Source organism: Pteropus medius, unplaced genomic scaffold (assembly GCF_902729225.1).
Source record: "Pteropus medius unplaced genomic scaffold, Ma_sr-lr_union100, whole genome shotgun sequence".
Taxonomy (NCBI): domain Eukaryota; kingdom Metazoa; phylum Chordata; class Mammalia; order Chiroptera; family Pteropodidae; genus Pteropus; species Pteropus medius.
Genome location: NW_024349804.1, coordinates 10,500,272 through 10,528,268, shown reverse-complemented (window position 1 = coordinate 10,528,268; position 27,997 = coordinate 10,500,272). Strand labels below are relative to the sequence as shown.

At 46.0% G+C, this 27,997-nt stretch overlaps 1 protein-coding gene across 1 annotated transcript in view; it reads right to left on the bottom strand.

The window, feature by feature from the left end:
* The window catches only part of CLNK (cytokine dependent hematopoietic cell linker), a 123,669-nt gene extending 101,461 nt beyond the window's left edge, over positions 1-22,208 (bottom strand). The window contains exons 1-2 of the mRNA XM_039838182.1: positions 22,049-22,208; positions 9,803-9,855 (exon numbers count right to left, since the gene is read on the bottom strand). Of these exons, the coding sequence (XP_039694116.1) occupies positions 9,803-9,813 (11 nt within the window). The 5' untranslated portion in view covers positions 9,814-9,855; positions 22,049-22,208. The remainder of the gene's footprint in view (positions 1-9,802; positions 9,856-22,048) is intronic.
* Between the last annotated feature and the right edge of the window lie 5,789 nt (positions 22,209-27,997).

Here is a 27,997-nt window from a genome sequence, read left to right as displayed (position 1 = left end):
TACCGTGTAAGCCCTGGTTCTGCGTGATACACAGGCTTATCCCAGGCTGGCCTTGACCTCGCCACCATCAACTCGCTGTCCGTTAGAAGAATATTCCTTCTCTTAACAGCAGTTTAAGATAGAGCCTGTTGGAAGCTGGAAGGGCACATAGTTTATAGACATACTGCTGAGCTCTCTGGTGGGACTTGTAGAAAAAGGCCATATCAAATCCACCTACACAGAGGTGAGCCTCTTCTCAGCAGTGCAGGGAGAGAAGTACTCTACATCTATCACCTGCTCTGTCCTAGGTGAGGTTTTTCCTATCTAACCTAGTGATTCCGAAAGGTAGAATTTCGCAGAGCAGGTGGTTAACTATGAAAAAAGCACTTCACACATGTACTCAGCTGACCTGTACGAGACTCATTCGAGCTAACCCAATGCAAGGATGATGAACACAGACATGTTAGCTGTCCTAATGCCCACAGGCATCCTACTCTGACCCTCAAAAGGCCATCAGGGGTCAGATTCTGCCCGGAAACCGGGGGTCCAGATCCTAAGTCAGTGCTCACTTCACTACATCCAGTTGGGCCAATCTGCTTATTCTGCTGTGACCCCTCTCTGGGCGTCACCAAGTTCTGTATCTCACCTGCTCCTTCACCTCGTTACTGACCTTCCCAGCAATGTTATCTCATTGTACAAACTACCATGTAATGAGATATCACACCCTTTCGCTCCCACTGAACTGATTAAGTTTTTCCCCACATATTATCTGGAGGGACATCATGTGACCGCAATCCTGTGAGACAGCTCTGCTCTAAAGCTGAGGAAACTGGGTGATGTATCTGAGTCTTTAATGGCCCTCAGTGCTGGAGCTCTTACTGTCTTAAGTCCTCAGGTTCAAAGAACTAACAATTAAAAGGCCATTTCCAATGTATTTACAGTCATCACGTCATGTAACCTCTATCTAGCAGGTGATGGAAGAAAGGTTGGAACTGAGATTGATTTCGAGGCTTAGTCTCTCTCTTCACATAATCTCTTTTCACAGTGGCCACAGCCCTCTGTGTTCATGAGCAAACATGCTGCCATTTCAAGCATCTGACACGAGAAAGACGGGGGAGGAAAATGGTGCTTTGATCTTTCTTTTTCACGTAAGGGGTCTGAGACTCATAGAGTGAAGGTCTCGCCTGGATTCAAAGAGCTCGTGAGTGGTAGAGAGAGGGTGAGGCTTCAGGTTTTCTAGCCCTGAGTCAGTGGCTGGCCCATTGTCCCAAGTCTCTCAGACCCTACCGCCAAAACTTGAGAAAACATAGTAGTTCTGTCCTAACACCAGTCCTTTCAGAGATATCTCTGAAACATCTCACGCTTCATATCTCAAGACTTTCAACATCACAGTATCGGGAAGATGGTTCCCTAAGAGCGAGAGGTATAAAGGGTCGTATTTACTCACCTCTGCTAATGCTCTTATGTTCATCCCTCAAACAAGGCGGTTTTGGTTTCCTGGGGGACAGAACCAGTGGCCTTCGCTGGGTTAGGAGGAAGCCTCTTTTCCAGACCTCACTAGGCATTCTCATGCTAAGCATGCGTTTTCCTTCTACGTGTACCTGGAAAACCCCTGTTGTCTTCGGCACAAGCTCTGAAGACTTTCTGTGTCTCTCCACCTCCCACATACGCCTTCTGCCCAGGTAGAGGTAGGCGAGCTTCCTTCCCTCTGCGCTCCTGCGTGGCTCTTCACTTCCCTCTGGCACTTCATATGTACCCTGGCTTAGAAAGCTCTTCCTGGCTGGTCCATTGCACCACTGGCTCTGCCGGATTATTGAGTTTGGGCCTCGGCAGCCAGTACAGGACCTTTCAACTGAGGGTCTTTTACCTGATGTTCAAAGCTTACCAAAGCTTACCCAAACCAGAAAACAGGCCACATGCTTTGTGCCGAAACACTGAAAGCATCCCATTTAAAAAGTAGAACAAAGAAGAACAAAGGCCTTGCTGTCATCACCTTAATTTATCAGCGTTTTGGGTCCTAACCAGTGCCATTAGGCCAAAACACACACACACACACACACACACACCACACACACACACACACACACACACATATATGTAAAGAAAGAAATGAAATCCAGTTTTTTACAGGTGACATTACTATCCGCATAGCAAACCCCAAAGAATAAACTGACAAATCATTAGAACCGATGAAACGCTTGGCAAGTCTGCTGTATGCATCATGAATAAAAACATACACACTGACAACAAACATGCCAACGTGAACTTTTGATATCTTAACATTTACAGTATCTTTAAAATATGTAAAGTGCCCAGAAACACATCTCTCAAAAGAAGTTAAAGTCCAGTCCTTTGGAAAAAAAATTATAAAACATTATGGAATTATGCTGATAAAGTTTTCTGTCTGTCTGTTGGTTTATCTGTCTGTCTCTCTATCTCTATCTGGAGATACATAATTTGTTCATGAACTGGAAAACTCAGTATCATAAAGATGCCATTTCTCTACAAGGTTATCTATAGATTCAAAGTAATTCCAATCAAAATCCCAAAAGGCTTTGTGTGTACTTATGTATTGACAAGCCAATCCTGATATTTACATTAAAGAGTTGACATTCAAGAGCCAGTTCATTGATGAAGCTCAAGCCAGGGGGTATAAATTCCCAGATATCATGAATTAGTAGAGTTATACTAATTAGGGTTTGTGTAATTGATGTGGGGTAGATGCTGTACTCATGGCTCAGAAGAGAAAGCCCAGAGAAAGATTCTCCTGTGTAGGGAAACTTGGTTTACGGCAGAGCTAACACTGCAGATCAGCGTAGAAGGAATAGACTTTTTGATATATGGTGCTGGGTAAATCGTTTATCCGTATAAAAAACAGTTGATCCTCCCTACTTAATACCATACACAAATTAATCAACTCCAGATTGATTAAAGACCTAAAAGCCAAAGGCAAATTTTATGATGCTTAGAATTCAATATAGGAGAGTATCTTCATGATCTCAGGGTAAAGAAAGTTTCTTTAAACAATACACAAAATCAACACATCATAAAGAAAAGTATGATATGCTCATCTGCCTCAAAATTATGATCACTCAAAGAAAACATCAAAAGAGAATGAAAATCCAAGTCATCGACCGAGAAAAGTGTACAGAATAAATAACCCATACAAATCAATACCAAAAAAAGATGAAAAAACTTGACAGAAACATGGGCAAAAGTCTCAAACAAGTTCTGTGTACAGATGAGAGAAATACGTAATGGATGATAAACACCTGAAAAGATGCTTAAGCACATCCACAGTCAACGAAGGTAAATTAAAACCACCCATCAGTCTGGTAAAAATGTAAACTGCCAGAATCAAGGTCGATGTGATCGTGAAGCTACTGGGTCACCTGCACACACTTGTGGGAGTGCCAGATGGCTTGGTGGCTTTGGAGATGGTGACATTGTCCAGTAAAGTTGGAGGTATGCACACTCTGTGCCCCAGACATTTCAGCCCTGAGAATGCACTCATATATACAGATGCTCTTGAATATATGCCCCAGGATGCAAACTAGAATGTTCTTAGCAGCACTGGTGTAAGCCAAATCTGAAAAACAACCCAAATGTCTGGACGGTGGATAAAGAAATAAACGGCATTCTAAGCACATCAGGAAACACAATTTAGCCATGAAGATGAAGGAATTATGGCTATCCACAAGAGCGTGGGTTGTCTTTGGGATGCAACTTGGAGCCATCATCAAACAGATTGTAGAATGATCATAGCTAACACGCACTGAGCCTCCGTTACGTTCCAGGCGCTGTCTAAATGTCTCACGTGAGTGAGCTCACGCAGTCTTCACCAGAACACCAGGAAGCAGGCACCAACAGGATCTCCATTTTGCAGTTGTGAAAACAGGTGCAGTGACGTTTACTCACTTGCCAAAGAATGCCAGCTCCTAACCGGTGGAACCAGTTATCAAAACCCAGCTTGTCTGAGCACAAAATATACCCTGGAGTATGACCCTTTTGACCTAAAGTTCAAGAACGAGCAAAACTAAACATAGCACCTTTCACGAAGCAAACATAAAACATGAAAAATAAAAGCAGGTGAGTGATGAACACAAAATTCAGGACAATTATTCCCTGCGGTGGGCAAGGAGCTGTGATCACAGGAGAGAGAATGAAAACTTCAAAAAATAATGGTAATTTTTAAAAACGGAGAATGAGCCCACATATCCGAACTATTTTATTATTTATACCTTATGCATATTTTGTGATTATTCTTTTCTTTCTAATCGATGTTTAAGACAACTGAAGAAAATGAAGAAAATAAAACCTTGCCAAAGATGGCAGAGAAGGATTTCGTGTTCTTTTCGCATAAAATGTCCTGGATCTCTGCTGATAGAATCCTGAGAAAAGTCCACAGAAGCTCATCTAGATGCAGAGGTTTTATGATTCAGGACACTTTTGTTCAAACAACAATGGCAACCAACGCCTCTAATAGCCATCTAGTCCAAAGGGTCATCACACCAACACGGGGCTTTAAACTCATGACCCCGACTCGGGCCTTCATCCTCCTAATTACAGATCGCAGCTCCTTCCTTTTGCTGCCGATAGAGATATGGGAAATAAAATTCCAGCATCCATCATAAGTCATCCAGAAATGATCTCTCCAGTTACTTAGAATCAGTTTTAAGCAACAAAATTGAAATTATCAGTCAATTTGATGCTACCCTTTACGTTACATCCTGACAGCATTTTTCCAGCTGTAGTAACGACGTAAAGAAGGTCGAACCCTGCTCTCTCTTCCCTCTGTTGCTCAGTAGCATCCCATCGTCCCGTCCCCAAGCTCAGCCCAGCTGTCACCTCCTCTGTGAGGATGTCTCTTCTAATACCACCATACCTTTACCCAAGATTTGCCCCCACTCACTCCTCCGTGTCCCCTTGTACTTTGCACGCACTCGGAACAAAGAACCCCTCATGGGCAAGCCCCTGCCTGCCCACCGTGAGTGGTTTATCTCCCTTCTCATCTAGCACGAACATCCTTCGAGGTGGACTATCAACTGATACGGATCTCTAAACTGTATCCTGAATATCTAACCGCAAAGGTCTTGCATGAAGTCATCTCTCTGCCCAACACACCTAAGCAGTGGCTTAACAGTGACTCATTTTGATCTCTCCTGGGTCTCAGCTGGGCGGGTCCCTCCTAGGCTCCCTCATGGCTCTTTTAAGCTGTTAGCATATTGCATTCAGATGGTTACGTCAACGCTGCACCGGGCTGAATGTCCAAGACGGCCCTTGATTTGTGTGACTGGGACCTAGTGCCCCTCCACTAGCTTCCTTCTATTTCCACGGGACTGTCTCCCAGGGCTACTCCACGAGGCTCGGGCTTCTCACTGCATGGCGGTCAAAGCATAAGACTGGCGGAAGCTGGCTTCGAAGGCAGGAAGCAGAGCTGCCTGGTGGCTAAAACCTCTGTCCGGACTACACGATATCCCTTCTGTCATTCTTCACTTGGTGAAACTGTCACAGGTCCATGCAAGTGGAAGGAGCTGGAGAACTAGATTCTCCTCTGAATGGGGACTGTCCGGATCGTACTACACTCGAGCTTATGGGATGGGAGGTATTGCAGTGGCTATCTTTAGCGGGTGAACCCTACGACAACTTCCCTGTAAAGCTCCCTGTGTGCCAGATCCAGAGCAGAACCTGCTGCGGTCATTGTCACTTAATCTTCTCTGCAACGCTTTGAGATAAGTCCTATTTCCATTCCATAGGCAGAGAAGATGCAGCTCGGAGAGGCTAAATAAATGCCTAAAATGTCACCGCTGGTAAGCGACAGAGCTGATACACCCGTTAGATCACCCCAGAGCCCATGCTTTTCATCGCCGAAGTATTTGGCCTCCTCACCGTGGGAGCTAAGTAAGTGTTCGAACTTGACACCTTCTTTCTCGAATTAGCTCACCATGGCTCTTTTAAGCTGTTAGCATATACTTCTTAAAAAACATCCCTTTTCTCTAAAAAATAATAGAGAAGAAGGGAAAGCAAGAACACAGAACTGGGCAGGAGATACTCTTAAGTCTGCTACGCGACATTTAGCCCACGATCAAAACTGCTTTGCTCCTGGTGGTGACCTCTGGCCTCTCTTCACCAGGAATTCTGAAGTTCCAGGCACCAGGCCTCCAGGAAACCATTTCCTCTTTCTAATGCACGTGTTTTCCAGGACTTCCTGATATTGGCTCCAAGTCATATCCATCCCAAACTTTTGGGAACATTTTTAGCCCTTGATATCAGGTGCGTTCGGATATGACCAAAGGTTTTCACGAAGTCAACTTCCCTCTCTTCCTATGTTTTATCTTGGTGGGGAGGGGTGTTGGGTACGTGGAAAGTAGACCACGCTAATGGCCGATGGTGTGGAGCCCCCAGCCGTGCATGCGGGACCTTACTTCCAACTTCTCTGCACGTTTACATAATCAAATGCTACGCGATCGTTACACATTGTCACTGTGGGTCAGGTCTTTCGAACGCTGCTGGTCTGGCTTATAGGACTCCCCGGGGTGTTTGGTTTTTTTATTGCCAGGTAATAAAACGTAGCATCTTCACATTTAGACGTGATCATGTTAATAGGGCTCGTCAAATTCGTTCACGAGTTATGCTGATTTCCCAGTAGCAGAAGCATATAAAAATAGTCACATAAAATATGAGATGCCTAAATGATGGGAGATCGCATAGGTATCAAAACAACTTTAGTGACATAGGAAAAACGCTTATGATATATTATAAGTTCAAAAGTGAAAATAGGATGCACCGTTGCATAAGAAAGCCTAAAAAGTAACATCCGATAACGCTGACCCCTTTTTAGTGTTTCGATTAGTGGTAGTTTTTCTTTGTATATTTTTTTTGTATTTTTAAATTTTCTAACATGAATACACATTACTCGTATGATAACGAAAAATTCAAATATTAAAATAAGTCACAGCCTTCTTTGCTCTTTGTGACATTTTTAAAGGCCATAATCATGAAAAGTCCAAGCTTGTGGACAGTCAGCAGGGGACAAGTTTGTTCAGCTGGAAGTTTCTCAAGTGAGGTAAGTCAGCTAGTTTCATCACCAGCTGGCAATTTTGCCATTAAGGGAAGAAGGAAAGCTGTCTTAAAATTCCTCATTGTCCCATCACACCCATGTTCACGAGTGCCAGGGCTGACACACCTGCTGCTCCTGCAAAGGTACCACCGACCACGTCTGCAACCCCCGGTGAAGCCTCGCCCTGCATCTTGGCTGTGTTCCCTCACAGCTTGTGGGTTTTTAATGACCAGCCAACCACGAAGCTGAGTCCTAGCGATGCGACTTTGATAGCTCTAGAGGATGGATCTGCTTGGCCTAAGGCTCGGTTCGTAAGGACTCCTGGGTGACTAGGAAGGCAGCCACTGACTACTCTGCTGGGTGCAGGATTTCTGCTTCTTGTTTCCCCAGATTTACACTTATTAATTCCTGCAAATCAAAATGAAGTCACTCCCTGAGGTCGAAGGTAGGGGTTGTTCACATCTATCATGAAGGAAAGTAATGGCCTGGAGCTTATAAAGAGTTTTATCATGCATACGTAGAGAGGGAAATATTTATGGGGCATCTCCTGTGTGCCAGACATTGAGCTGGGTCCTTCTGAGAGGACCCGATATCCTTCCTCACCTGGCAATTGAGTGAATTTTGTCATGCGAGGTTTCAAAGAAGAAATACGCCTCTCCTAAGCAAAGCAGCCATTCAGTTCAGGGATGCGTGCTTGATGAGAAGTACACAGGGATAATTCCTGAGTCGTTGTGAAGCAGTTCAGTACAGGGCAAAGGTCACAGATTTTGGAATCAGAGAGATGTGGCTCTGAAGTCGGGACAGCGCTATCCCAAGGTCGGGCGGGTGTTTATGTGGCGGCTCGGGAAGGGTGTTTGAGTGCTGAGTGGAGAGACAGCAGGGCCCAGATTCCCATGCGAAATGACTTAGCAGGGTGTCTGGCCTGAAGAATGTTTTATTCTCTTGACTCTTTTATTCTCCAAATTAGACAACGAATTCGAACGAGAACGTGTTACAGGGAAATTTCGTCATTTTGCTTAGCCAAGTGCGTGGCTCGATGCGCGATCCTAACTTCAAGCCATTCCGTTGGTGTCAATGCAAAGAGGAACTTATTGCTGGATGTCGTGAGCCCTTTGCCAGGGCATTCGGCAAGTCTCGATTCTATCCCACGCGGCTATTGCTAACGGGGTTACCACCCAGTTACAGCCCAGCGTGGAAGCTTAAATTGCATACCTCGGAGGCTCTCCTAGCTCTCAAACTACTTCATCGTTACACCTTGTTTACCCTCAAAACTCTTTCCAAAATTAATAAATATAAAAGACAAGTTTCCCAACGCAAGGGAAAAAACTAGGTTATTGCCAGATAATTTGATCGAACCTGTGTTCCTGTGTAATAACAGATGATCGTGGTGTAATTGCATTACCTGTGACAAGACCACATAGCATTGCACGCAGGGGACCGTAGTGACACAGCCTACTCTCACCCTTCCAGAGGATAGAGTATTAAGTTTAGTCTCGGCAATAAAACCGCCTCATAAAACTTTATGGGTAACGACAGAGATGTCCAACACCAAGGTCAAGGTACTATAAGCCACGGGATAAAATGCAGGTCTGCCATTCTCTATCCAAATTTGAAGGATTCAGAATATTTTGGGTTTTAGAAAAGAAATATTGTGCATGGACTGGATACCACGTAATATCCCCAGTAAGTTCTGGAATAACACCTGGTCATTAAACACACTCATATTTCTGCCGTGACGTGTGGACGTTCACACCAAGTGGGCTCAGTGAAGAACATACACAACTTTGCCTTATTGCAGGTCAAGCTTTGCTGTCAAATTAGTTACAAAAATATTTCAGTATTTGGAAGCCTTTTGACTTTGGAATTGCGGATGAGGGGTCATGAACTTTATTTAAATACTAACCTTTAAACGCTGTGATTTTGAAGAAGTTTTAATAAGAGGGGACAATGCTCATAATGTAAAACAGTATTATTGAATGAGTGACGGAAAACAATAAGTGTTTTAGAAGTAGGTTTCCCAAAACCTTAAAATATTACACAGAAATATAGAAAAATGACTTAAGAAATCTTTAGCCAAAGAGTGGTTGTTTTTGGGTGACGGGATCAGGGGTGAGTGTTGTTTTCTTTGCACTTTTGTATATTTTCTAAAATTTCCATGAGGATTAGAAATAGTTAAACAACACACAAAGCTAGCTGACCGTTAGTTAGACCTTTTCAGGGTATTTTAAAGAGGACGCTTTGGGGGCTCTTGCCGTCCAGAATGTGTGTGAACGTTTTTCTCTTGAGTTCCCAAAGCCTAAACTGACTGCATCACCCTCTCTGGGGGTTCCCCAAGGAGGAGGTTGGATTCCAGGTTTTCTGCTATGGGAATAAGTGTGCAAACCACTGTTTTTTCTTTCTTTTTTTCGTTTTTTTTTTTAATTTTAATTTTTTTTTTTTTAGTTCTACCTTCACTGAAATGTGAAATAATGACTATTTCTGAGTGCCCTTTGGGCATTCTGGTGGTGGGGTATCTCGTCCCTGCTCCAACCATATACCTGTGACAACAAGTGGCCTGCCCCCCAAAACATGTCATTACTGGAAAAGGTATTCACGGAACCCCGACGCACACATCCTGGACCCCGGCCTCTCAGGCTCGGTCCGGACACCGGAAGAGCCCTTCCCAGGAGGGGCACTGTGGCGCCCTCCCTCAGCTGGGGTTCCAGGATCTGACTCCCATTCCCGTGAGGGGATTCGAGCTCACGGCGACAGGGAGGTACTTACTGCCTGTTCATTGTTCTTGGCACCCGGCAAATGAGAGGGATCTTCGACTCAGCCTGTGGAAACAAAAGCAAACCCATTAGTGCGCCTCCCACCGCACGTTTTAATTCTGGGGAGCATGCTGCTGCTGCTTCTTGTTAAAACAGGATACAGGTGCCGGCCTAGAGGAGAGTCGGAGAGAGAATCAATCGAGGTCAATAATTGGTTTATTTCTGGAGCGGGGTTGGGGGGCGGGAGGGGGGACAGGGGGAGGCTCGTCCCTGACAGGCTGTCCTCTTTCTGTCAGCATTCATCCCATCTGCCCCGGGGAGCAGAGCAAAGCTCTCCTGAGCCCGCTTCTCCCTGGCGTGTTCTCCCCCCGGGCCCTCGGCCGGCTCTGCTCTCGGAGCTGGGATGCTTTTCCATTCAAAGTGTGACTTGGCCGTGAAATATTTATTGGGAGTTACATTTATGTACTGCTTCACGTAGGACGCAGCATTTTACTTGAGGCTCGTAGTCTCCCATGTAGGAGAGATGGTGAGCCCCATTTACCATGTAAATTAGCATCAGAGCCCCTGGGAGCGGTCGATAAGGGTTATATGTCAGTCAACGGTCATATTTAATCTACACAAAGGCCTTGGGAGGTATAAAGGATATTCCTCACTGTATTAGTTAGGGTTCCAGCCAGAAGCAGATGGCACCCTCAAATCAGGTAATTTGAGAAGAGTTTAATAAAGAGCCCAGTTAAAAGGTGTGGGCAGGGCGTAGGGAATCCACCAAGGACAGCGAAGGACCCGGAGGTGCGGTTAGCGTGCCCGGTCTTGCAGGGGAGAGGCGAGCCACTGGGGCACAGAGACAGAGCTGGTGGAAAGGGGACTGTGGCTTCCAGGTAGGGACCCTCAGAAAGGGAGCTGCGGTGCATGGAATAAACACCCCCATCTCACGCCCCCCTGGCCCCGGACCTCCTGCTGCTGTCTCTCATCGGCTGAACACAGCAGGCAGCCGGGGGCGAGGAGTCACCAACACAGAATCTACTCATCAGCCTCCTGCGGCTTCCGGCCGAGTGCAGGTGGGAAGAGTAGATACCACAGGGAATGAGGTTCGTGGAGGTTAAACTGTGTGCCCCAGATCAGCCATCCGCAATAAAAGCCCAGATCCACAGGACTCAGAAATCCCATTTCCTAGCCAGTTACCCTAATGCACTCCACTGAGCCAGTTACCCTAATGCACTCCATCCAACCATCCATCCATCCGTCCATCCATCTGTCCATCCACTCACCCATCCATCTATCCAACTGCCATTTCCTGAAAACTTACTTTGTGAAAATATTGTGTCCATAAGACACAGTCTCTGCCCATTCGGCACTGTTAAAACTCAAGGACATCATTTCCGCATCCCCCTGTGATGGCTGTCATCGAAGTGCTTTGTAAAAACAGATGCACATAAGACAAAACAAAACGCAGGCCAACTCTGCCTCGGAGAGCCAGGGGAATCATCATAATGGAGATAGTACCCGAGCTGGGTCTTGCGGACTAAGTCTGTGAGTCCTAGGCTCAGACTTAGGGAAGGTGTCTGGGCAAATGGAGGGCCATGTGCAAAGCTGTGAAGATCTTAAAATGCATAGTGTGCCAGAGGGGCTTTGCGCAGAGGTCAGCCATCTGGATGTTGGTAGAAAGCGGAAAAGAACTTGGGAATGTCCATTGGATTCTAATTGTCAAAGACCATGCATGCCGATGGGCGAGATTTGGCCTGGAGCTGTGTGATCTTGGATAGTAACTGCAGGAAAGCTGCTAAAGAGCTAGGACTCAGCTCCAGGTCCCCAAACATCCTGTGTATCGTCCCACGTGCCTCGTCTTATGCTTCTAGGTCAGCGAATGCCGGCAGGAGAAGGAAGGCAGCTCCTGGGCTCTTATTCATTGAATATCCTCTCTGGATGCAGTGCGGAGGGTCCAGTCACGGCCTCCTTCAGAAGCTGTCCCTCTACGGTGGTGAGAAGGGGACTTGAATCTTAGCCGATATCACACGAACGATGCACACCCAACACTGTGAGTCCTGCATGGGAAGCTGAGGGACTCTGTTCAGTTGCAGGGCTGCCATTAACGAGCTGTGTGATCGCTTGGTCTCTCCACATTTGGAAGTGCTAGCATCCGCATCTTTCTTTCACGGTACTGTTTTAAGTGTGAACGAAGCTGATGCATATGAAAATGTCTTGCAAACTATAAAGTACCATGGACATAGGGACAGACGATTACTTGTATAACGAAGTGAAGTTTGCAAGTTGCTTTAACGTCAGTTGTGGTATATCTGGGTATCTAGGGTTTTATTGGCCATGACTTTTAGATATTGATATTTATAGGGATTAAACTATCTTGGATCAGAGGCCTGGAGAGGTAGCCAGAGAAGCTGTTTTCTGGCCCTGCCCCTGTCACCTACTGAATAGCCTCAAACAAGGCATTGGGACGCTCTGGGACTCAGTTTTGTCCCCTGAAAAATAAGCCGTTTGCTCCCAATAGGTCTCTTTCAGCTCAAAGATTTCATAGAAAAGTTCCATTTAAGAAACTACAATCCATTGGTATTTGGTGGTGAAAATAGTTTTAAAAAGCTGGAAATAGGTTATTACGGTTCCTACATTTTATTGTCGTTTCTAATTTCCTTGCAGAGCGAAATCGGAGAAGACTCTGACAAAGCACTAACACACAGGACGTCGGGGAGGGACGAGGCGGCGAGGGGATCCTTAACCTCTGCCTTGCACTTAAACCTTGGCACATTATTTTATCTGTAACTTCAGTGCTTATTAGGTTTGGATTTCAAAATCTTAACAAAAGTTCACAAAAGGTATTTTACTAGCAGCTTTCGAGAGATGCGAGCGATCTTCTGTGTAAAAAGAATTGAAAAATGTCACGAAGAGAGGCCAAACTTTCGTGGCATTTAAAAAGCAGAATTTGGGGTTTCAGTGACCCTTGTGAGAGCAGGAGTCAGCCAGGTGGTGTCGTCAGCATGACAGATGAACGGCACTCTCTAAGGCAAACAGCTCTTTGCTCTGCTCAGAATCTCTAAGACCCGAGAGCACCAGAGTCTTGTCTTTTCTTCTTTTTTTTAAAAAAATCAGATCTAAGTCGTTTTGTAAAGGATGTGGTGAATCAGATAGAATTTCACATCCATAGGTTTTAGGAAGGTAATATGCCATGGGAAAGACCAGGCCCTTCCCTTCCTGATGTGCGTTATTGTCAAAAAGAATGCAATGAACCTGGAATGCTGCTGTGTGTGTCAGACAGAATTTCACGTCCATCAGTTGTGGGATAAATAAACCGGTGCTGCCAACCATCGGCCTTGACACGTTTTCGTCTGTGTTAGGGCAACTATCTACCTGCTTTGAGCCTCAGTTTGCTTATCTGTAAAGTGGGGGTAACGCTGCAGCTGTCTGTAGGGCTCTTATGAGGACTGCATGAGAACTTAAGATACCTAAGACATGGAGCAATAGTGATGAATGACAATCTGAGCTTTCAGAGGAACTAGGTGCCCTATATATAACTTTCGGGTTTTGGTCTCCAGAAATGAGGAGCGCCTACCTGTTGTTCAAGGGGTGAGCATGAATCTCGTACCTGTCTACCCCTCACAATTAACGGGGGAGCTTTAAAAACTGCTGATGTCTCGGGAAGGTCCACTCAGTTGTTCTGGGTTGCAGCCCGGGTCTTGATTTTTTTCTTGATGCCCCGGGTATTGTAATGGGCAGTAAGGCAGAAGGAAGTGGACACAGAGGCATCAGTCCTTCTCGTCTGCAAATGCCACTGCCACTCACTGACGTCTTCTCATTCCGAGGGAAAGTACCAAATGACCACACTTTCATTTGCATTGGCGTCCCGAGCTCATCCTCGACGGAAATGCAGGAACCGTCGCTGCTCGTAAAGAATCTTCCCTAATTCAGAGTTACTTCTGCGTTAATTTTCAGTGAACTGTTTACAGAAAATGTACCACATCCAAACGTTTATGACACAGATGACATTGGGAATGGCGTCTAACCTCACCGAGCAGCCATTTCTGTCAGTCCAGTCTACGGGTGACGAGTGAGTGAAACTCAGGCTCACGCACCTGTCATCGAGGTCGGCTTGGTCCAGGGATGCTGCAGACTTTTGCTGAGGATCTACTATGTGCTGGGCACCACCTGGATGTTAGGGTTTAGAGACCACAGAGCAAGGCTCTGTCCTCATGCACTTGAGTGTTTTCTCCATAGTGCTGTAAATGATCGCAATGTGTAAGATTAAATAGGGACTTGTTAATAATAGAGGAACAAAAGGTGATATTGGCTTGCAGAGGAAGTCACCCCAGGAGGGAATCCATGTGGCTCCCTGGGGGGTCAGTAGAAGAGGTTCCTCTCAGCTCCTTTATCAAGCTCCTTAGGAGCCAGCCTGCTCTCTACCTGGGGCATGATCATGAGGGACATCGCCTCTGGGCTGAGGGCCCCCCTGCCTGCAGGTCTTTCTTCACGGGACTTCCGGAGACTGTCCAAGATCAAAGAGGATTTTGGGGACCGCGAGAGGCAGCTCCCCAGCGTGGGGAAGATCTCATCGTGGTCTGCACATTCACTTTCTGTAGGAACTGGGGCACTTATTTTAGCTTCTCTTTCTAGTTAGCCACAGAAATAAAGCCTAAGTATGGCTCTTAGTCGAAGTGAAGCTCAGGGCCATCTGTCCGTCACAGCAGGGCACTTGGTGCAAATGGCTCTGCTGTGGGGATCCTGGCAGACACACTCCGGTGGCTCAAGAGGAGACCGGGCCCTGCCTGCAGGGGTCCACGGTAAGGGAGGGGCGGGGCAGGAGGAGACCCTGGGCCCTCGGGGGAGCACAGGGAGAGACCATCCCTTTCCGTGATGCCTGTTCATTTCTGCAACGAGGGAAAATGCCAAATGCATTACGAGTCAGACACCCTTGCGAATCAAACCACAAACGCCAACCTGGGCGTGAAAACCACGTGGCTGTAATGCACAGGCAAAGGGCCAGAATACGCTGAAGCTCGGTTTCATTTGGCTTAGAAATCTATGCTTGCATTGCGACGATAGCATTTCCACAGGGCTCACAGGTCGGAAGGAGCTGGGTCTCCGTGCGTGTCAAAATGAACCCCAGTTTGAGAAACACTGCTCTAGCCTACGTGGCCTCCCTGGAAGGCTCACTTCGCTCCCCTCCGGGTATGACCAAGGCCACGTGAGCGAGCTGCACAGCATGGGTGCTGGCCTGTGAGTAAGGGGTTCCTGCCCCAACCACCCATTCGGCCAAACGAGCCCACGGTTTTGGAGGCGATCGATTGATTGCTTGGTGGGTTTGAAAGGCACTTTGTTGAGATCGTGAATTTAGTGGTTGAAACACATAAGTATTTCAGAAAACTAAAGTAAAGGACGGAGGGTGTTCCGGTTTGGGAGTGAGCTTAAGACGTCCAAAGATCGTCCATCCCATTGAGCGTCGAAACCGGGGCGGCTGCTTCCGAGCTTGTGACCCACCTGCGGGGTCTCAGCAGACGCGTTAGGAGGAAAAGACGCGTTTCGTAAGCAGATTGGATTTTGGTGCGGATCTTAATCCGAAAATAATTAATACCCTTATGGTATCATTAGCGGTTTGCACAGCTGGAAGTATGTAAAGAAACACATCCCATTTCCTCGTTTTATCCTGGGGAACACTGGTTCTCCACTAGGGGATTCACCGGTGCTACCAAACCGGGCTCGCAAAGAGACATTTGCTCATAAATATTTCTGCTGCATTTCACCCGATCCGAAATTAACATTTCATGAAGGGAAAACAATGCTTTTCAGTCTAGAAATGTTTTTGCTCTCAAACGTTCCTCACTTATTCCTCGAAGATAAAGCTTATAAAAATGCTAGCCCCTGTTCGTTTCAAAGTTTAAGAGCCATCATTCTAATAATGACAATCTACCCAAAGAGAGGTAGGAAATGACTAGAAGCAAACTACGAATTGCTGAAGAGAATATTAAAATCAGGAAGGTCAGACATAGCCGTGCCACTCAAACTGGGTCAAGGCTGGAAGAGAAGATCTAAATTAAGACTCCATGCTTTTTCTCATTAAGACAGGAAAACAAAGAAAGGACTGAATGTAAAATACATACAACATACATCTGATTCTCTCTACACAATTATATCGAGCAAATCCAAAATGATGGATATTATTTGGAGTTGAGGGAGGGAGTAACGTGTGTATATTTGGGAAGGAGGGTCGGGGGGTGGGGGGAGAGAAAGAGGGGGTGCGGAGAGAGGACACATGTAATGAACTTTGAGTAAACATTTTGAAATCAAGAGTTCTCAGATATCTATCCATTGGGTCATAATTTTACGTATTTTTCTCTATTTTCATATCAAAATGATTAACTTACATTTTAGAGATGTTCTTACTTAGAAAAAGAAATATGATGATTGGATTTCTAATTCTATCCCCTGGTCAGGGCGATCAGCTAAACTGGATTAAATGCAACATTTAATTTTATTGGATTTCTGACGAACGGAGGCATTGAAGTCAAATGGATTGTTACAGGTTTTTTTTTTCCTCTCCTAGTTTTTCTGCTATTATGAGTGGGCATTTTTTAAAAAGAAATATTTTGAAACTGTGTTGGTAACAAGTAACTTCCCTTAAATATCTTGAGGCAAAGTGTGCGTACATTCGTTTTTTTTTTTTTTTTTTAAATGATTTTGGAAAAAACCTTAATGAGCCCTTGAAATCTCCAGTTCTGGAATTTATTACTCCTGGTAGTTGTTTTCAAAAGCCATCTCTGTTTCTCTTTTGTGGAAGAGGCTCCTTTTGTTCAGTATTTTTTTTTCCCTCCCCTTTATTCCATTCTGTGGTAAATAGTCTGTCTCTTTACTCTCTCTTTTCTCATTCATTCTATTTCCTCTTCCTCTTCTCTTCCTTCTGCCCTCCCTCCTTTCTTCCTCAATGTTCCTCCTCCCTATCTTCTTTCTTTCTGTTCTTTGATATTAAAGTTGTGTTACCATTCAGATAAAATGAGACTCTAGGAAAAAAAAAATGATCAACAGCCTCATTAGAAGTTTTCTTCTTTTTTTTTGGAAAGTTTACGTGTTTACCTCATCCCTGTTTTCCCTTGGCTCTCTCACAGGAGGGTAGGACCACGCCGAACGGGGGAGGGTACTGGCAGGCCAGTGACAGACTCTCCACTGACTGATGAATGCCTGAGGGGCAGTCCTGACGGTGCATTTTAGGAATAAAGGAAGGTGTAAGAAAGTACACCGAGATTCAGGGATTGAGATATACATGCCTCAACTCAGAGGCCAGCCCTATCTCCTGCGGACATTGCGAACACCACAGCCCAGAGCTGAAGGCACCGTCTTTCTTTAAACAGTCATTTGCTAAGCACCTGCCATATTCTAGTCATTTCTTGAGGAGCTGTTTCATGATAAGAAGAGCCTCAAAGAAATTTCAGAGAAACTTAAAGTCTAAAGAAGAGGCATGAAAAACCAGGTCATCGAACCAAGAATGAACTAAGAGTAATGTAATAAAAATGATAATGATGATGATGATGATGATGATGATGATGATAATAATAATAATAATAATAATAATAATACCACTTACTGAATGCCAGAAGCCTATGTAGAACATCCTGTTTAATTTAGATCCTGCCATAAGGCAACGATCTGAATGACTCAGAGTTTTCAGTATTAAACAATTCCGTCGTTTTGTTCAGCAAGAGTCCTCTTAAGCCAAATTTGCCCAGTGAACAAACGCACAGTATGAATTCAGATGAGATCATCACCTAATTTGTAACATCAAGTGCATTTAGAGCTTAACTCCCGAACTGAACTTCCTCCCAATGATTTTAACTCTTTTTCTGTCCTTCCTTCAGGAGGCTTCCCTAGCGCGCTGTCGGGCAGACTGGTCTGTAAGCCCAGGGATGCTGAATTGTACAACTCGAGTCTCAGTATCTCTAGCCTGAAAAATGGAGATATATAAGCACTCACCCTTCTTCGAAGACCAAACGAGATCATGGAAGTGAGAGTCTTTTGTAAACTCTAAGCTGGTACGCAAGCATAATTCGACAGGTAATTACTGAGCAATTTCTATGTTGTCTGTACCACGAAGGACCCCGAGGATGTGAAATTGGCCAGGAAAGTCTTCTAAAAACATTTCTATCATTTTCATGAAATCTTAGTATCTTCCGAGGATTGGTACACGTGGGGAGTTGTAAGACGCTACTAAGGCTTCGATAGATGAATAATTAAATACAGAGATGATGATTAGCTTGCTAGAGAAATCACCCGAAAATAGAACTTCTTTAGGTCGAAATAGTTAACAAGGGACAAAAGGCCGAACGACCTAATGATGGTTTGTCTGAAGGTAAATTAAACTCGTGATAATTGTACAAAAATGATAACATCGACTACCATTTCATTGCTAGATACTGTAGTATGTAATTTTTATGTATTGTATCTCATCTCTCACCACAAATCCAGAAGTTAGGTGTTGCAATTCCGTTTTATAAAGGTTCGCTTGAGGAATTCTGAACGATTAAATAATTCGTTTAAAAGCATTCTGCTAAGAAGTGACAGTCTGAATCCCATCCCAGCTTATCTGTTTCTCAAAGACTGGAACGGAAGTAGGAGTCTAGGATAAGCAGAGAGTGGGGGTGTTCTCCGGGAATTCCCAGACAGTTGGAACTGGTCAGCAGATCCGAGACTTGCCCAGGAGTCAGGGTGCCCTGATCCATGAAGGTCAGTAAGTAGTCGTGTGGCAGACTGGCTCCTAGGCCCCTATCAGGACATCGGACCGTCAGTAGCTTGGCTGGTCCAGCTCTTGTAATGACGCAGCTTTGACCTGGTGTTCAAGTTTCCTGTGTAGATTTGCCTCCTGTGTGTGTCTGTGGCGGGGGGGGGGGACTTATAGTTGGGTATACTTTTAACTGTCAAACAAAGTCACAGAACATGGATGTATGGGCCGGAATGCTGGAGCGAGACAACACCCCTGGGCCCCACAGCTCCGAGTGCCTTGTACGACATGAGCTTTCTGAATCTGCAAAGCCGATGGCTAAACTCCGGTCCCTGGGGACTCCACGAAGGAGGTTGAGCTTGGGCTCTTAGCCACTTTCCCCTTTGTCTCATGCTAAATTTAACCGAGAACCCACCGCGATTGAAGGCTGTGCCCTTGGACACGTGGATGTTAAATTTCCATGGTGTGTCCAGAGCTTTTGGCTCATTCTAGCTCAGGTAGCCAACAGCGATGCACAGGGTCACTTAACGTGGTGGAGTTCCATTTCTCAGGCTTATGTACTTGGGAGACAATGTTTCAATTCACATCTCCAAAGGAAACACAAAATCCAACCGACATATTTTGCTATTGCTTGTGGTCTATCTGGGAGTCTGAAACGCTGATTAGCTTGAGGGAAAGCATTACGATCGTGACCCTGAAATCATCCAGCAGGGAATGGATGGAGGGCTGGGCGAAGAGCGGGAATTTGGGATCCTGGTAGACCTGGGTCTCTTTTCTATCTTTCCCTCTTATTCACTGTGTGAAATGGACGGTGTATGGAGTCTCTCTGGCCCTCAGCATCCTCTTCCATGGAGTAAGCATAAGTAGGCTTATTTAAAAAAATGAGAAGCCGTGACTATTCCTTGTTCAGCACGTATGAGGCACTCTAATGACAATTTACCAGATATTGCTATTTGGAGGATATGATTAAACTTAAGCTGAAGAATCATGATAACGATTCCCAGTATAGTCTGTCTAAAAAGTAACAACACCACCACCATCACACAAATATTTCCATGATGGCTGTTTTCCATAATTTTGTGATTCGCGGTTGTTGTTCTTTATTAAGTACTCATATTTGATCCACATATCCTGATGTTATCTTATTGATACCTTACTCTGCAAAATCACTGGATGTTTTGGTTCAATCTGTTAAAAAGTCTTAAGTATAACTTAGATTCAAGTACTTATCTCCATTTAATGATTTGAGCCCTTTGAACGCTCTCTCTCTCTCTCACACGAGGATGGGTAGGCACAGCCCGGGTAACTCTCCAGAGGTCAGGTAGACCCTGGCGGTTGCCTGTGATGGCGGCTGTAAGTGCTTCGTGTAGTGGTATTCCTAAAGGGATACTCCTAGATCCGGCTCTGCTTCTCCCTGTGTGGCGTCGGCGACGACACCACGCTGCTGCCATCTGTCCATTTCCCGAATGTCTCTTCCTCGTCAGACACCGCATACGAATACAGACAGTGGATTCACTCGCACCCTCAAAGCAACCCGCGGAATGTACACTACCGGCAGCTAACCGAAGCTAGGAGCGGTTTAAGCCACTTAGCCAAACACACACTCCATTTGCTTTCGGGTTTGCCTGATCTCAAAGCCTCCTCCCTTTCCACGTCTCCATGCTGTCCACCTTCATCCACTTCTCTGAGCCCCAGTTTCATCTTTTAAATGACCTAATATTGCTCTGCCAACTTCATCGAGTTGTTAAGATCATTAAATTCATTAAATAAGAACATCTGTCCGAAGGCTCTGTAGATCCTACAAGACTATGCAACTGTGATATATATTACTAGTCTCTAATAAGATTATTAAAATAAAATATTCATACTTTTCTCTGTATTAATAAATTCCGTGGCCATTCTGGGCATGAGTTAGGAATAAGGCCAGAGCTGATTTGGGGAGAGGAAGAGCCTCCATTTGGAGAAAGAGCCTCCATTTGTTGAGTACATATAAAATGTTAATATGTACGTATTTTATTTAATATAAAGATTGTATTATCAAGGCTAAATAGTTTTCAATACAAATGTTACGTGATCCATTATAACGAGGTAGGAATCAAAGATCAGAAGAGATAAAGTAACACGCCTGGTCCAACGGGCAGAGTTTGGATCCTGAATAACTTGGTCATTTATTAAATTTTACAGTCTTTTCAAGGTGGCACCTGACTCATGGCAAAGTGAGCTAGAAACAGGGTTTCCCGGTGGTAAGGCCAGAGCTGGCCAGATGGTACAGAAAACTACAGCCCTTGGTTTTACAATGGTCTCGTTCATAGAGTCATCTGAGAAAGCTCCTTGGAGGGAAGGAAGAGACATGTCACCATGACGATGGCCAGTGCCAAAGACCACACTAGGAATGGATTTAAAGAGAACCGTGAAGCTGCGAAGGAACTGGCCATCGTCCCTACCAGTCAGCTCAGGTGCAAATCATTGTGGATTTGACTTTGTTACACCATTAGCGACTGGCAGCCTTGACCGTTTACTTGGCCACTCAAGTTCTTCATCTATACTTTGAGGCATTACCTGACTTTGGGAGTCAAGAATTCAGTGAGTCAATGCATGGAGACTGGCCGGCAAAAGGCAGAGTGACAGGTGCTAGCCGCCCTTCCTGCTTCTCTGGGGCACATTTTAACTTAAGTTTCTCAAAGAATTTCTGAAACTTTGTCATTTCTCTGGTAGACCTCCGATTAGACGAACCTGCCATTGTCTTCATGATTTTTCAAATAACTATTCCCTGGGGTTCGAGGGGACCCTGGGAATCCAGACAAACGACACCACTGAGGGGCTGTGCCACAGTATAGATAAAGAGGATAATCAGATAAATAACATTAGCACAAAATAACACAATCAGTATAGAAAGTTCGGCCGCATCGGCATCTTTCTAAGTACAGGGACCTCGACGACGCTCACTCTCTTTTCTGTCTCACTCTAGTTTATCATTCGTTTGTTCTCTCCAAGGAGAACCTGGCGGAGGTGCCTCCTGGCCCCCTTCGAGGTGAGCGTTTCACCCCAACTTTCTCTCATTCAGGCACCTTGTCCCCACGAGCGGAAGCCCGGTCTGCACGATTCTATAGTCACATCAAAGCAGAAATAAAACCATGGCGATTTAGAAAATTAAAAAAATATACATCTCCACAGGGGCTGCAGGAGGTAACTTCCCCTTTCAAGTGACCTACTTTGAATCAAGGCGGCCCTCCTAGTGGGCTGTCCCCATGATGGGCAGCCAAGAAAGCTAGCGACGGGCCCGGCCTCCCGAGTTTTGTAGCCATCGTTCTGGCGGGGGTGGGGGGGGTGGGGTTCCAACTCCAGAAAGAGGAGAATGAAAACAGTTAGCCTTTTAATGTTTTATGGGTGGACATCTCGAGTCTTTCTTCCAGCAGACTGAAAGGATCTTTAAACAATGAGTGAAGAAAGCTGGCCTTTTTTCATGCATTATGATGCTGGATAGCAGGCCCCGCACTCCACTTAGACCGTGAGATGCCTGCTCAGATGGAGCCGGCCCGCTTAGTTTACCTGAGCTGCGTGGGGAGCGCCCGAGGCCCCGTGCTGAGATGTCGGTCTCCCGCGTGGGGGGCTGTGGTGGCATGGTGAGCTCCAGGAGCGGGGGATCCGTAAGGCAGCGGGTTGAATGACACTCAATGCCACACAATGTCCTCTGGCAGAAGCTCCTCCTAAGTTTGGTTTCCTGTGACATGCAGCCGCAGACCTGGGGCGGTGTGACCTGTGCTCGGGTGGGACTTCCTCTTCTTGAGTTGAAATGCAGTAAATGAATTAAAGGAGGCCGTAGGAGGCTGAGGGCTCTCAACCCGAAGGATGCCCTTAAAGCCACACAGTGTCCTTATGTGGCACTCCACAATTTCCAGAAAACACTGAAATGGATTGCCGAGCGACGTTCAAACGTAAAAGGTGGGTTTTGCTAGACGTGTTTCGCGAGCACACGGAATAACTAATCACCTGATGTTGCCAGCGGCTTCCTGAGACCTATCAAGACACAGGGGCCAGGTCCATCCGGGGTCATGGAGAGACACGGGGACTGGGATGAGGAACGCCTGCCTTATTCCTGCTGTATTAATGATGAGTTATGGGGTCTTGGGCAAGTTTCGGTTGACTTTCCAACTAGTTTCCACGTGTACGATTGAGGGATAATAATCACATTTATATTTTAGAGATATTCCAAGAAATGAACATCGCAGTGTAAATAAAGACACTTAGCAATGTTTGGGGTATACGTTGAGCACTCGGAGTGTTTTAATTCCTCTTTGCCTTAACCCTGTTCATTTAAGCTGGCAGCAAGTCCTTGCAAGTGTCCACCGTTCCCTTCGTTCTGGCCGCTGGACACTCTAGTTTTATATAAATTGATGTGAAATTCCACAATAAACCCAGCATCCCTTAAAATAAATGCAAAGGTAGAAGTTCATGTTTTCTTAAGTAAATACCTCTGGCTCTGACCTAACGTACATGCCGAAGGTAGCGCGGACGCAGCCATCGTTAAATGCCTGGTGGAAAAGCCAGCAGAACTCCCTGGAGGGAAAGGCTCCTGAAGAGAGCAGTGGGAACACAGCCCAGAAGCATCTAGAGAGACAGGCTGCACCCTCCCTGAGCCGGAGCCACGCGTCCCATCCCATGTCGTCCTACATCTCACGGTCTGGGAAATCCCCCACATGCATCTTCTGTTTGGGTGACAATTCATTTCGTGGTAATTGCTTCCTGGGTTCTTACCTCTCGCCCTCTACCCTCCGTCCCCCACCTGCGTAGTTTATGGGCCTGTGGACCCCGAGACATATGAGGGGGTACTGGGAAAATCTGAGGAGTTCCAGGTGCTGGGGGCCAGGTCAAAATTACCCAGCTCTATCCCTGAAAGGCTCCGTGGCTTTGAGCAAAGGACTCGACCATTCTGAGTCTCCTTCGTAAAAGGGAGTGAGGATGCTTGGAGGGGTGACCACGAGGATTAAATCACTTACCGCCCACGGAGCTTCTAGTTCTGTGCCTGGCGTCTCATCAGCCAGGCCCTTCGTTTTCCCCCGGGGCCCTCTCTCATGCCACTAACGCATAACATGGGACCACCAGACACGTCTGGGGAGCCACCTCACGTGTGAATCAAGGACCAGCGACGCCACGCGTGCCACGCCGCCTATTGGTCTGGATGGGACACTTCTGGGTCAGGGCTCGACACTGCGAGTTTGTTGAGTTTTCACTTTCTGGCTCATCCACTCAGGGTATGAGCCCTTGGGTAAGATCAGTGGCAGAATGATAAAAAAACAAACAAACAAAAAAAACAAACCCAAGAAACCAGAAAAACGGAAGGGAGGACTTCTAGGGCCGAAGCACGTTCAAATAAGACCGTGGCCGGGGCTGTGAAGCTGCGAGGCCGTCGGGCTTCATTCAGAAGCCCCAGCTTCGCTGATGGGATGTGTTTCAGCAAGTTATCCCACTTAACTCATGCTCTCATTTCTCACCTTCACAGAGCAGTGCGACACTGCTGACCTCGTCGCACTTTTCGGGGCTCGAGATGACAAAATTATCTTGCGATTGCAGGTAGATAAGAAGATGCGGGTGTAACCACACGCCCGCCATCTGGAACCCATTTAAACAGAGCCTCGATCATTTTTTCAACTTCTGTGAATGGAACGCACAGGAGGAGAAACTGAGCATTTTATCTGTGCTTTAAAAAAAATTATTTTCTTATTTTTAAACTTTTTCTTTTGAAATAATTATAGACTCGCAAGAAATGGCCAAAATAGTATCTACAGAGAGAAGTCTCAGGGGTACCCACCTGTCACCCATTTTCCCTCAGAGAAACTGATTTTCATGAACAAACGTTCTGTGCAGAAACAGATTTGCTTCTTAGTTCACATCCTCTCTAAAGCCCAGAAAATATGTCGGGCAAAGTCCGATCCAACTTTACCTCTTTCCTCCTATTCTTTCTCTCCCTCGCTTTCCTTCTGCAATTTTTTTTTTTTTTGAGCAAAACAAATTTAGGTGATGAGAAACATTGCTGGTCTTAGGAAGCCTGGTGACACTGTGTCGTTTAGTGTCATCTTTTCAGGGGGTGGAGACTGCCAAGTTCAGGCTCTCATCACACAGCTGGTCTTAGGAGGGCGTCGAGACCTGGGGCTGCACCGTTCAGCTTATGCAGACTCATGTCCCCAAAACGCAAGAGACTGTTCATTATCGCGGTAGGGATGCTGTTTGTTTTATAAATTCCTAGCTGGGGGTACCATCTCCTGCAATAGATCAAAATCCATGTTTTTTTTTGTTTGTTTGTTTTTGTGTTTTTTTTTTTTTTTACAAATTATATGAGAGCAGAGCTCCTGCTGTAGACCTGTGTTAATTAGCAGCAGCATTTCTGATTTATTACAGTGTAGCACCTGCTTCTGTCGGTCCTCGGGCCCTCTGACTCCGGGTCTCTGAGACGAGCTCTCCTCATGCTAATTGCCTCTCCCTTCTCATCTCGTATCCTGCCTCCTGCAGGAAATGTGTGAGGAGCCACCCCCAATTAGCTGTGGTCCCTCACGTCGTACTAGCGCTTTCGAAAGGGAGATCGCGGCATGAGCTTAAGTCGGGTCCTCTGCCGGATTTCAGATGGGCTCGGTTTCAACGAGGTCCTTGTCCCCAGCTGGACAAATTCATGATTGCTAAGAGGTAGCTTCCTGGGGGAAAATCTGACGTAAAAACACAGCTGACATTCAAGCACATCTGGGTCGCGTCTGGGAAACTGCAGCAGGTGGGGTTGTTCCCATAGAAGTTCATTTTCTGCAGGAAGGACGGTCAGGCGTCCCCTGCTTCCTGGCCTCGCCTCCCTAACATGCCCTACAGGAAGGCAGACCCAGAAAGGTAAACCCAGGCCTCAGGGTGAAAGCTCCCGGGTCAGAGGTGAAAGGCCATTCTGAGCATAACGTGGTTCCTGATTTGGGATTTATGTCCTAGCTGAGTTTTGCCGCTTTTCTGTTAAGTTCTTTGGGAATCGCAGAGGCGGAGGGAGTAGGCACACGCAGAAAGTGCTTTTCCTCAAAATCTCTGCTCAGCTTCCTTCGATTCTTTTGATTCTTTATTCACAGAAATGGAAGGTGGCTTACCAATTACTCAACATCCACGAAATACAAGGTCATTGCTCAGCTCCCACTACTTTTCCCTGGAAGAGCTCCGCGGGGCTAACAGTAACTAAGAGCTCACTCACTGTTCTAGGCCCTTAGCACAGATGCATAATTTAATCATCACAGTAAAGCTTCCACGCTGGTATCATCATTACCATTACTACTTGAAAAAGCAGAGTCTCAGAGTCAGCAAGTTCTCACCACGCTGGTGACAGATTCGTTTGTCACCACCGTTTCCTCGTGTCCTCTCCCAGCTTGGGCACTGTGACGCTCTAGAACATTTGTGGCTCTGTCCTACGGAGGCCAAGGGGACAGGTGATGGTAGAGGCTACTGTGTCTGGTGAAACATCCGTGAGAAAGAAATTCATAAGGGACAGTGCAGTGTGACGAGGAGTGTCACAGGATAATGGGACAGAGGGTGGCCTGGGGTGTGTGAGGTGAGAGCCGGTTTCCTGATGTAAGGTGGTCTGGGGTTGAGCCTCTGCGGAGGTGACATTTGAGCTGAGGCCTGAGTGATGACAAGGACCCGGCCAGGACGAGATTTCCCAGTGGGGGTCACCCCACGAAGAGGGTCCCGAGAAAGGCACGAACTTGGGGTGCGTATGCCTTAATAAGTTATAAATCCCTCGAGGCCGGCTGCAGTTGTTTCTCATCTTGGAACCCGTTGCCACACCAAAAACCCATCGCGCACCAGCCAGCAACGATCGAACTGAATTGGCTGGAGCCTAAACCTCTTGCTTTCAAACGAGGAAGTGGCGTCCTACTGAGGCGAGGTGACGGACCACCATGGTGAGCAGGGGGAAGGATCAAGACAGTGACCCACTTCCAGACTCAGAGCCCAGTGTGTGTTCAGATCAGCATTCTGCATTCAAATGGCGGCCACAGTTAGCTGTTTATGTCGAGCAGAGCCTCGTTTAGAAAAATCTGGCTAGAAATGTGACATCATCCACACACACACACAAATCTGCTGTTGTCGGTTGTTTGCCCAACACTTCTCCCGGAGGTTAAAAACACTGTAGTATTTTTAAACCATGTGGGCAAAATCCCGACCTCTCCACGCGGGGGCTGAACCACTGCCAGGGTTGCTAAGTTGGCAGGGCAGAGGGCCCCACACCGTCTGTCCTTGCATCGGCTGAAGTCAGGTCTTGAAGTGAGAACCAGATTATGAAAGAAGGAAACAGCATTAACACTGGGAAGGAATCCTTGATTAATACGCAGTCTGTGGGGTGGCGGGGGCCGTGAGACAAGGCAGGACTCAGAACAGACCATGAGAAGAAGAAGGTGAAATTTGATACCTAACATGGACCCCGCCTCAGCCTTTGCTCTCTCTCTCTCCCTTCCTCTTTTTAATTTTTTCTTTTCCAGGAGGAAGGAGAAGGAAACCAAGCTTACTTTCCTCTCTTGAAGGCAAATAGGAATAATAAGTCCTGGGATAAGCAGAGCACCTTAACAACGTTCGGAACCTTGTCCTGAACTTTGTTTTTCGTCATTTGCTCTCTGTCTATAATGCACCAACCCCTCAGCATAGCTTTTGAGACTCAGAGAAGTCAAGTTTCAGGTCTTGCCTGGACCCCTGGTTGGTAAATCACAGAGCAAGAACAAACTCGGGTCTCTAATTTTCAGGTCACCTGCCCTAACCACCGGTTCTTCCATCCTTAAAACGCTCAGTCCTTTGGACTCAGACTGAAATGACAGATTGACTCTCGGAGTCTTGGAACTTTTCTTAGCCTTTCTAATTACATGAGCCAATTACTTTATCTATCTATCTATCTATCTATCTATCTATCTATCTATCTATCTATCTGTCTGTCTGTCTGTCTATCTATCTATCTATCTATCTATCTATCTATCTATCTATCTATCTATCTATTATCTATCTATCATCTATTTATTTTTGGAGAATTCTAATTAATATACTCGCATATAAAGTATTTGCATTGCAACAAGGATTAGAGAAGGAACAGGTCTGGTGAAGGGAAGATGTCCAGTTACAAAATTTCAGGCATGAGCTGGAGGCACCAGCGCCGACTTTCGGGGTAAGAACAGCGAGAACTGCAATAGGGATTAAATGAGATGGTCTCTGTGACACATCCGACATCGTAAATATTCAGTCAATGCTTTGCTATTAATACGATTATGCTACAGGAAACTGAGGGTCTCGTGGTTAAAAAGAGTTCTAGTTTGCGGGGTCTGAAAAGGAATCCAAGCCTATCTAACTCCAGAGCCAACTAAATGTCCATCGTGACTTTACAGAGACCCTGGGGCGACCCTCTGTTTGCACAAGGGACTTAGGTGGGTTTGCACGACACAGTCCCAGTGCTTCGCAGTCTCCACAGCTTAGCACTCATTATGTCATTCAGACCTCAGC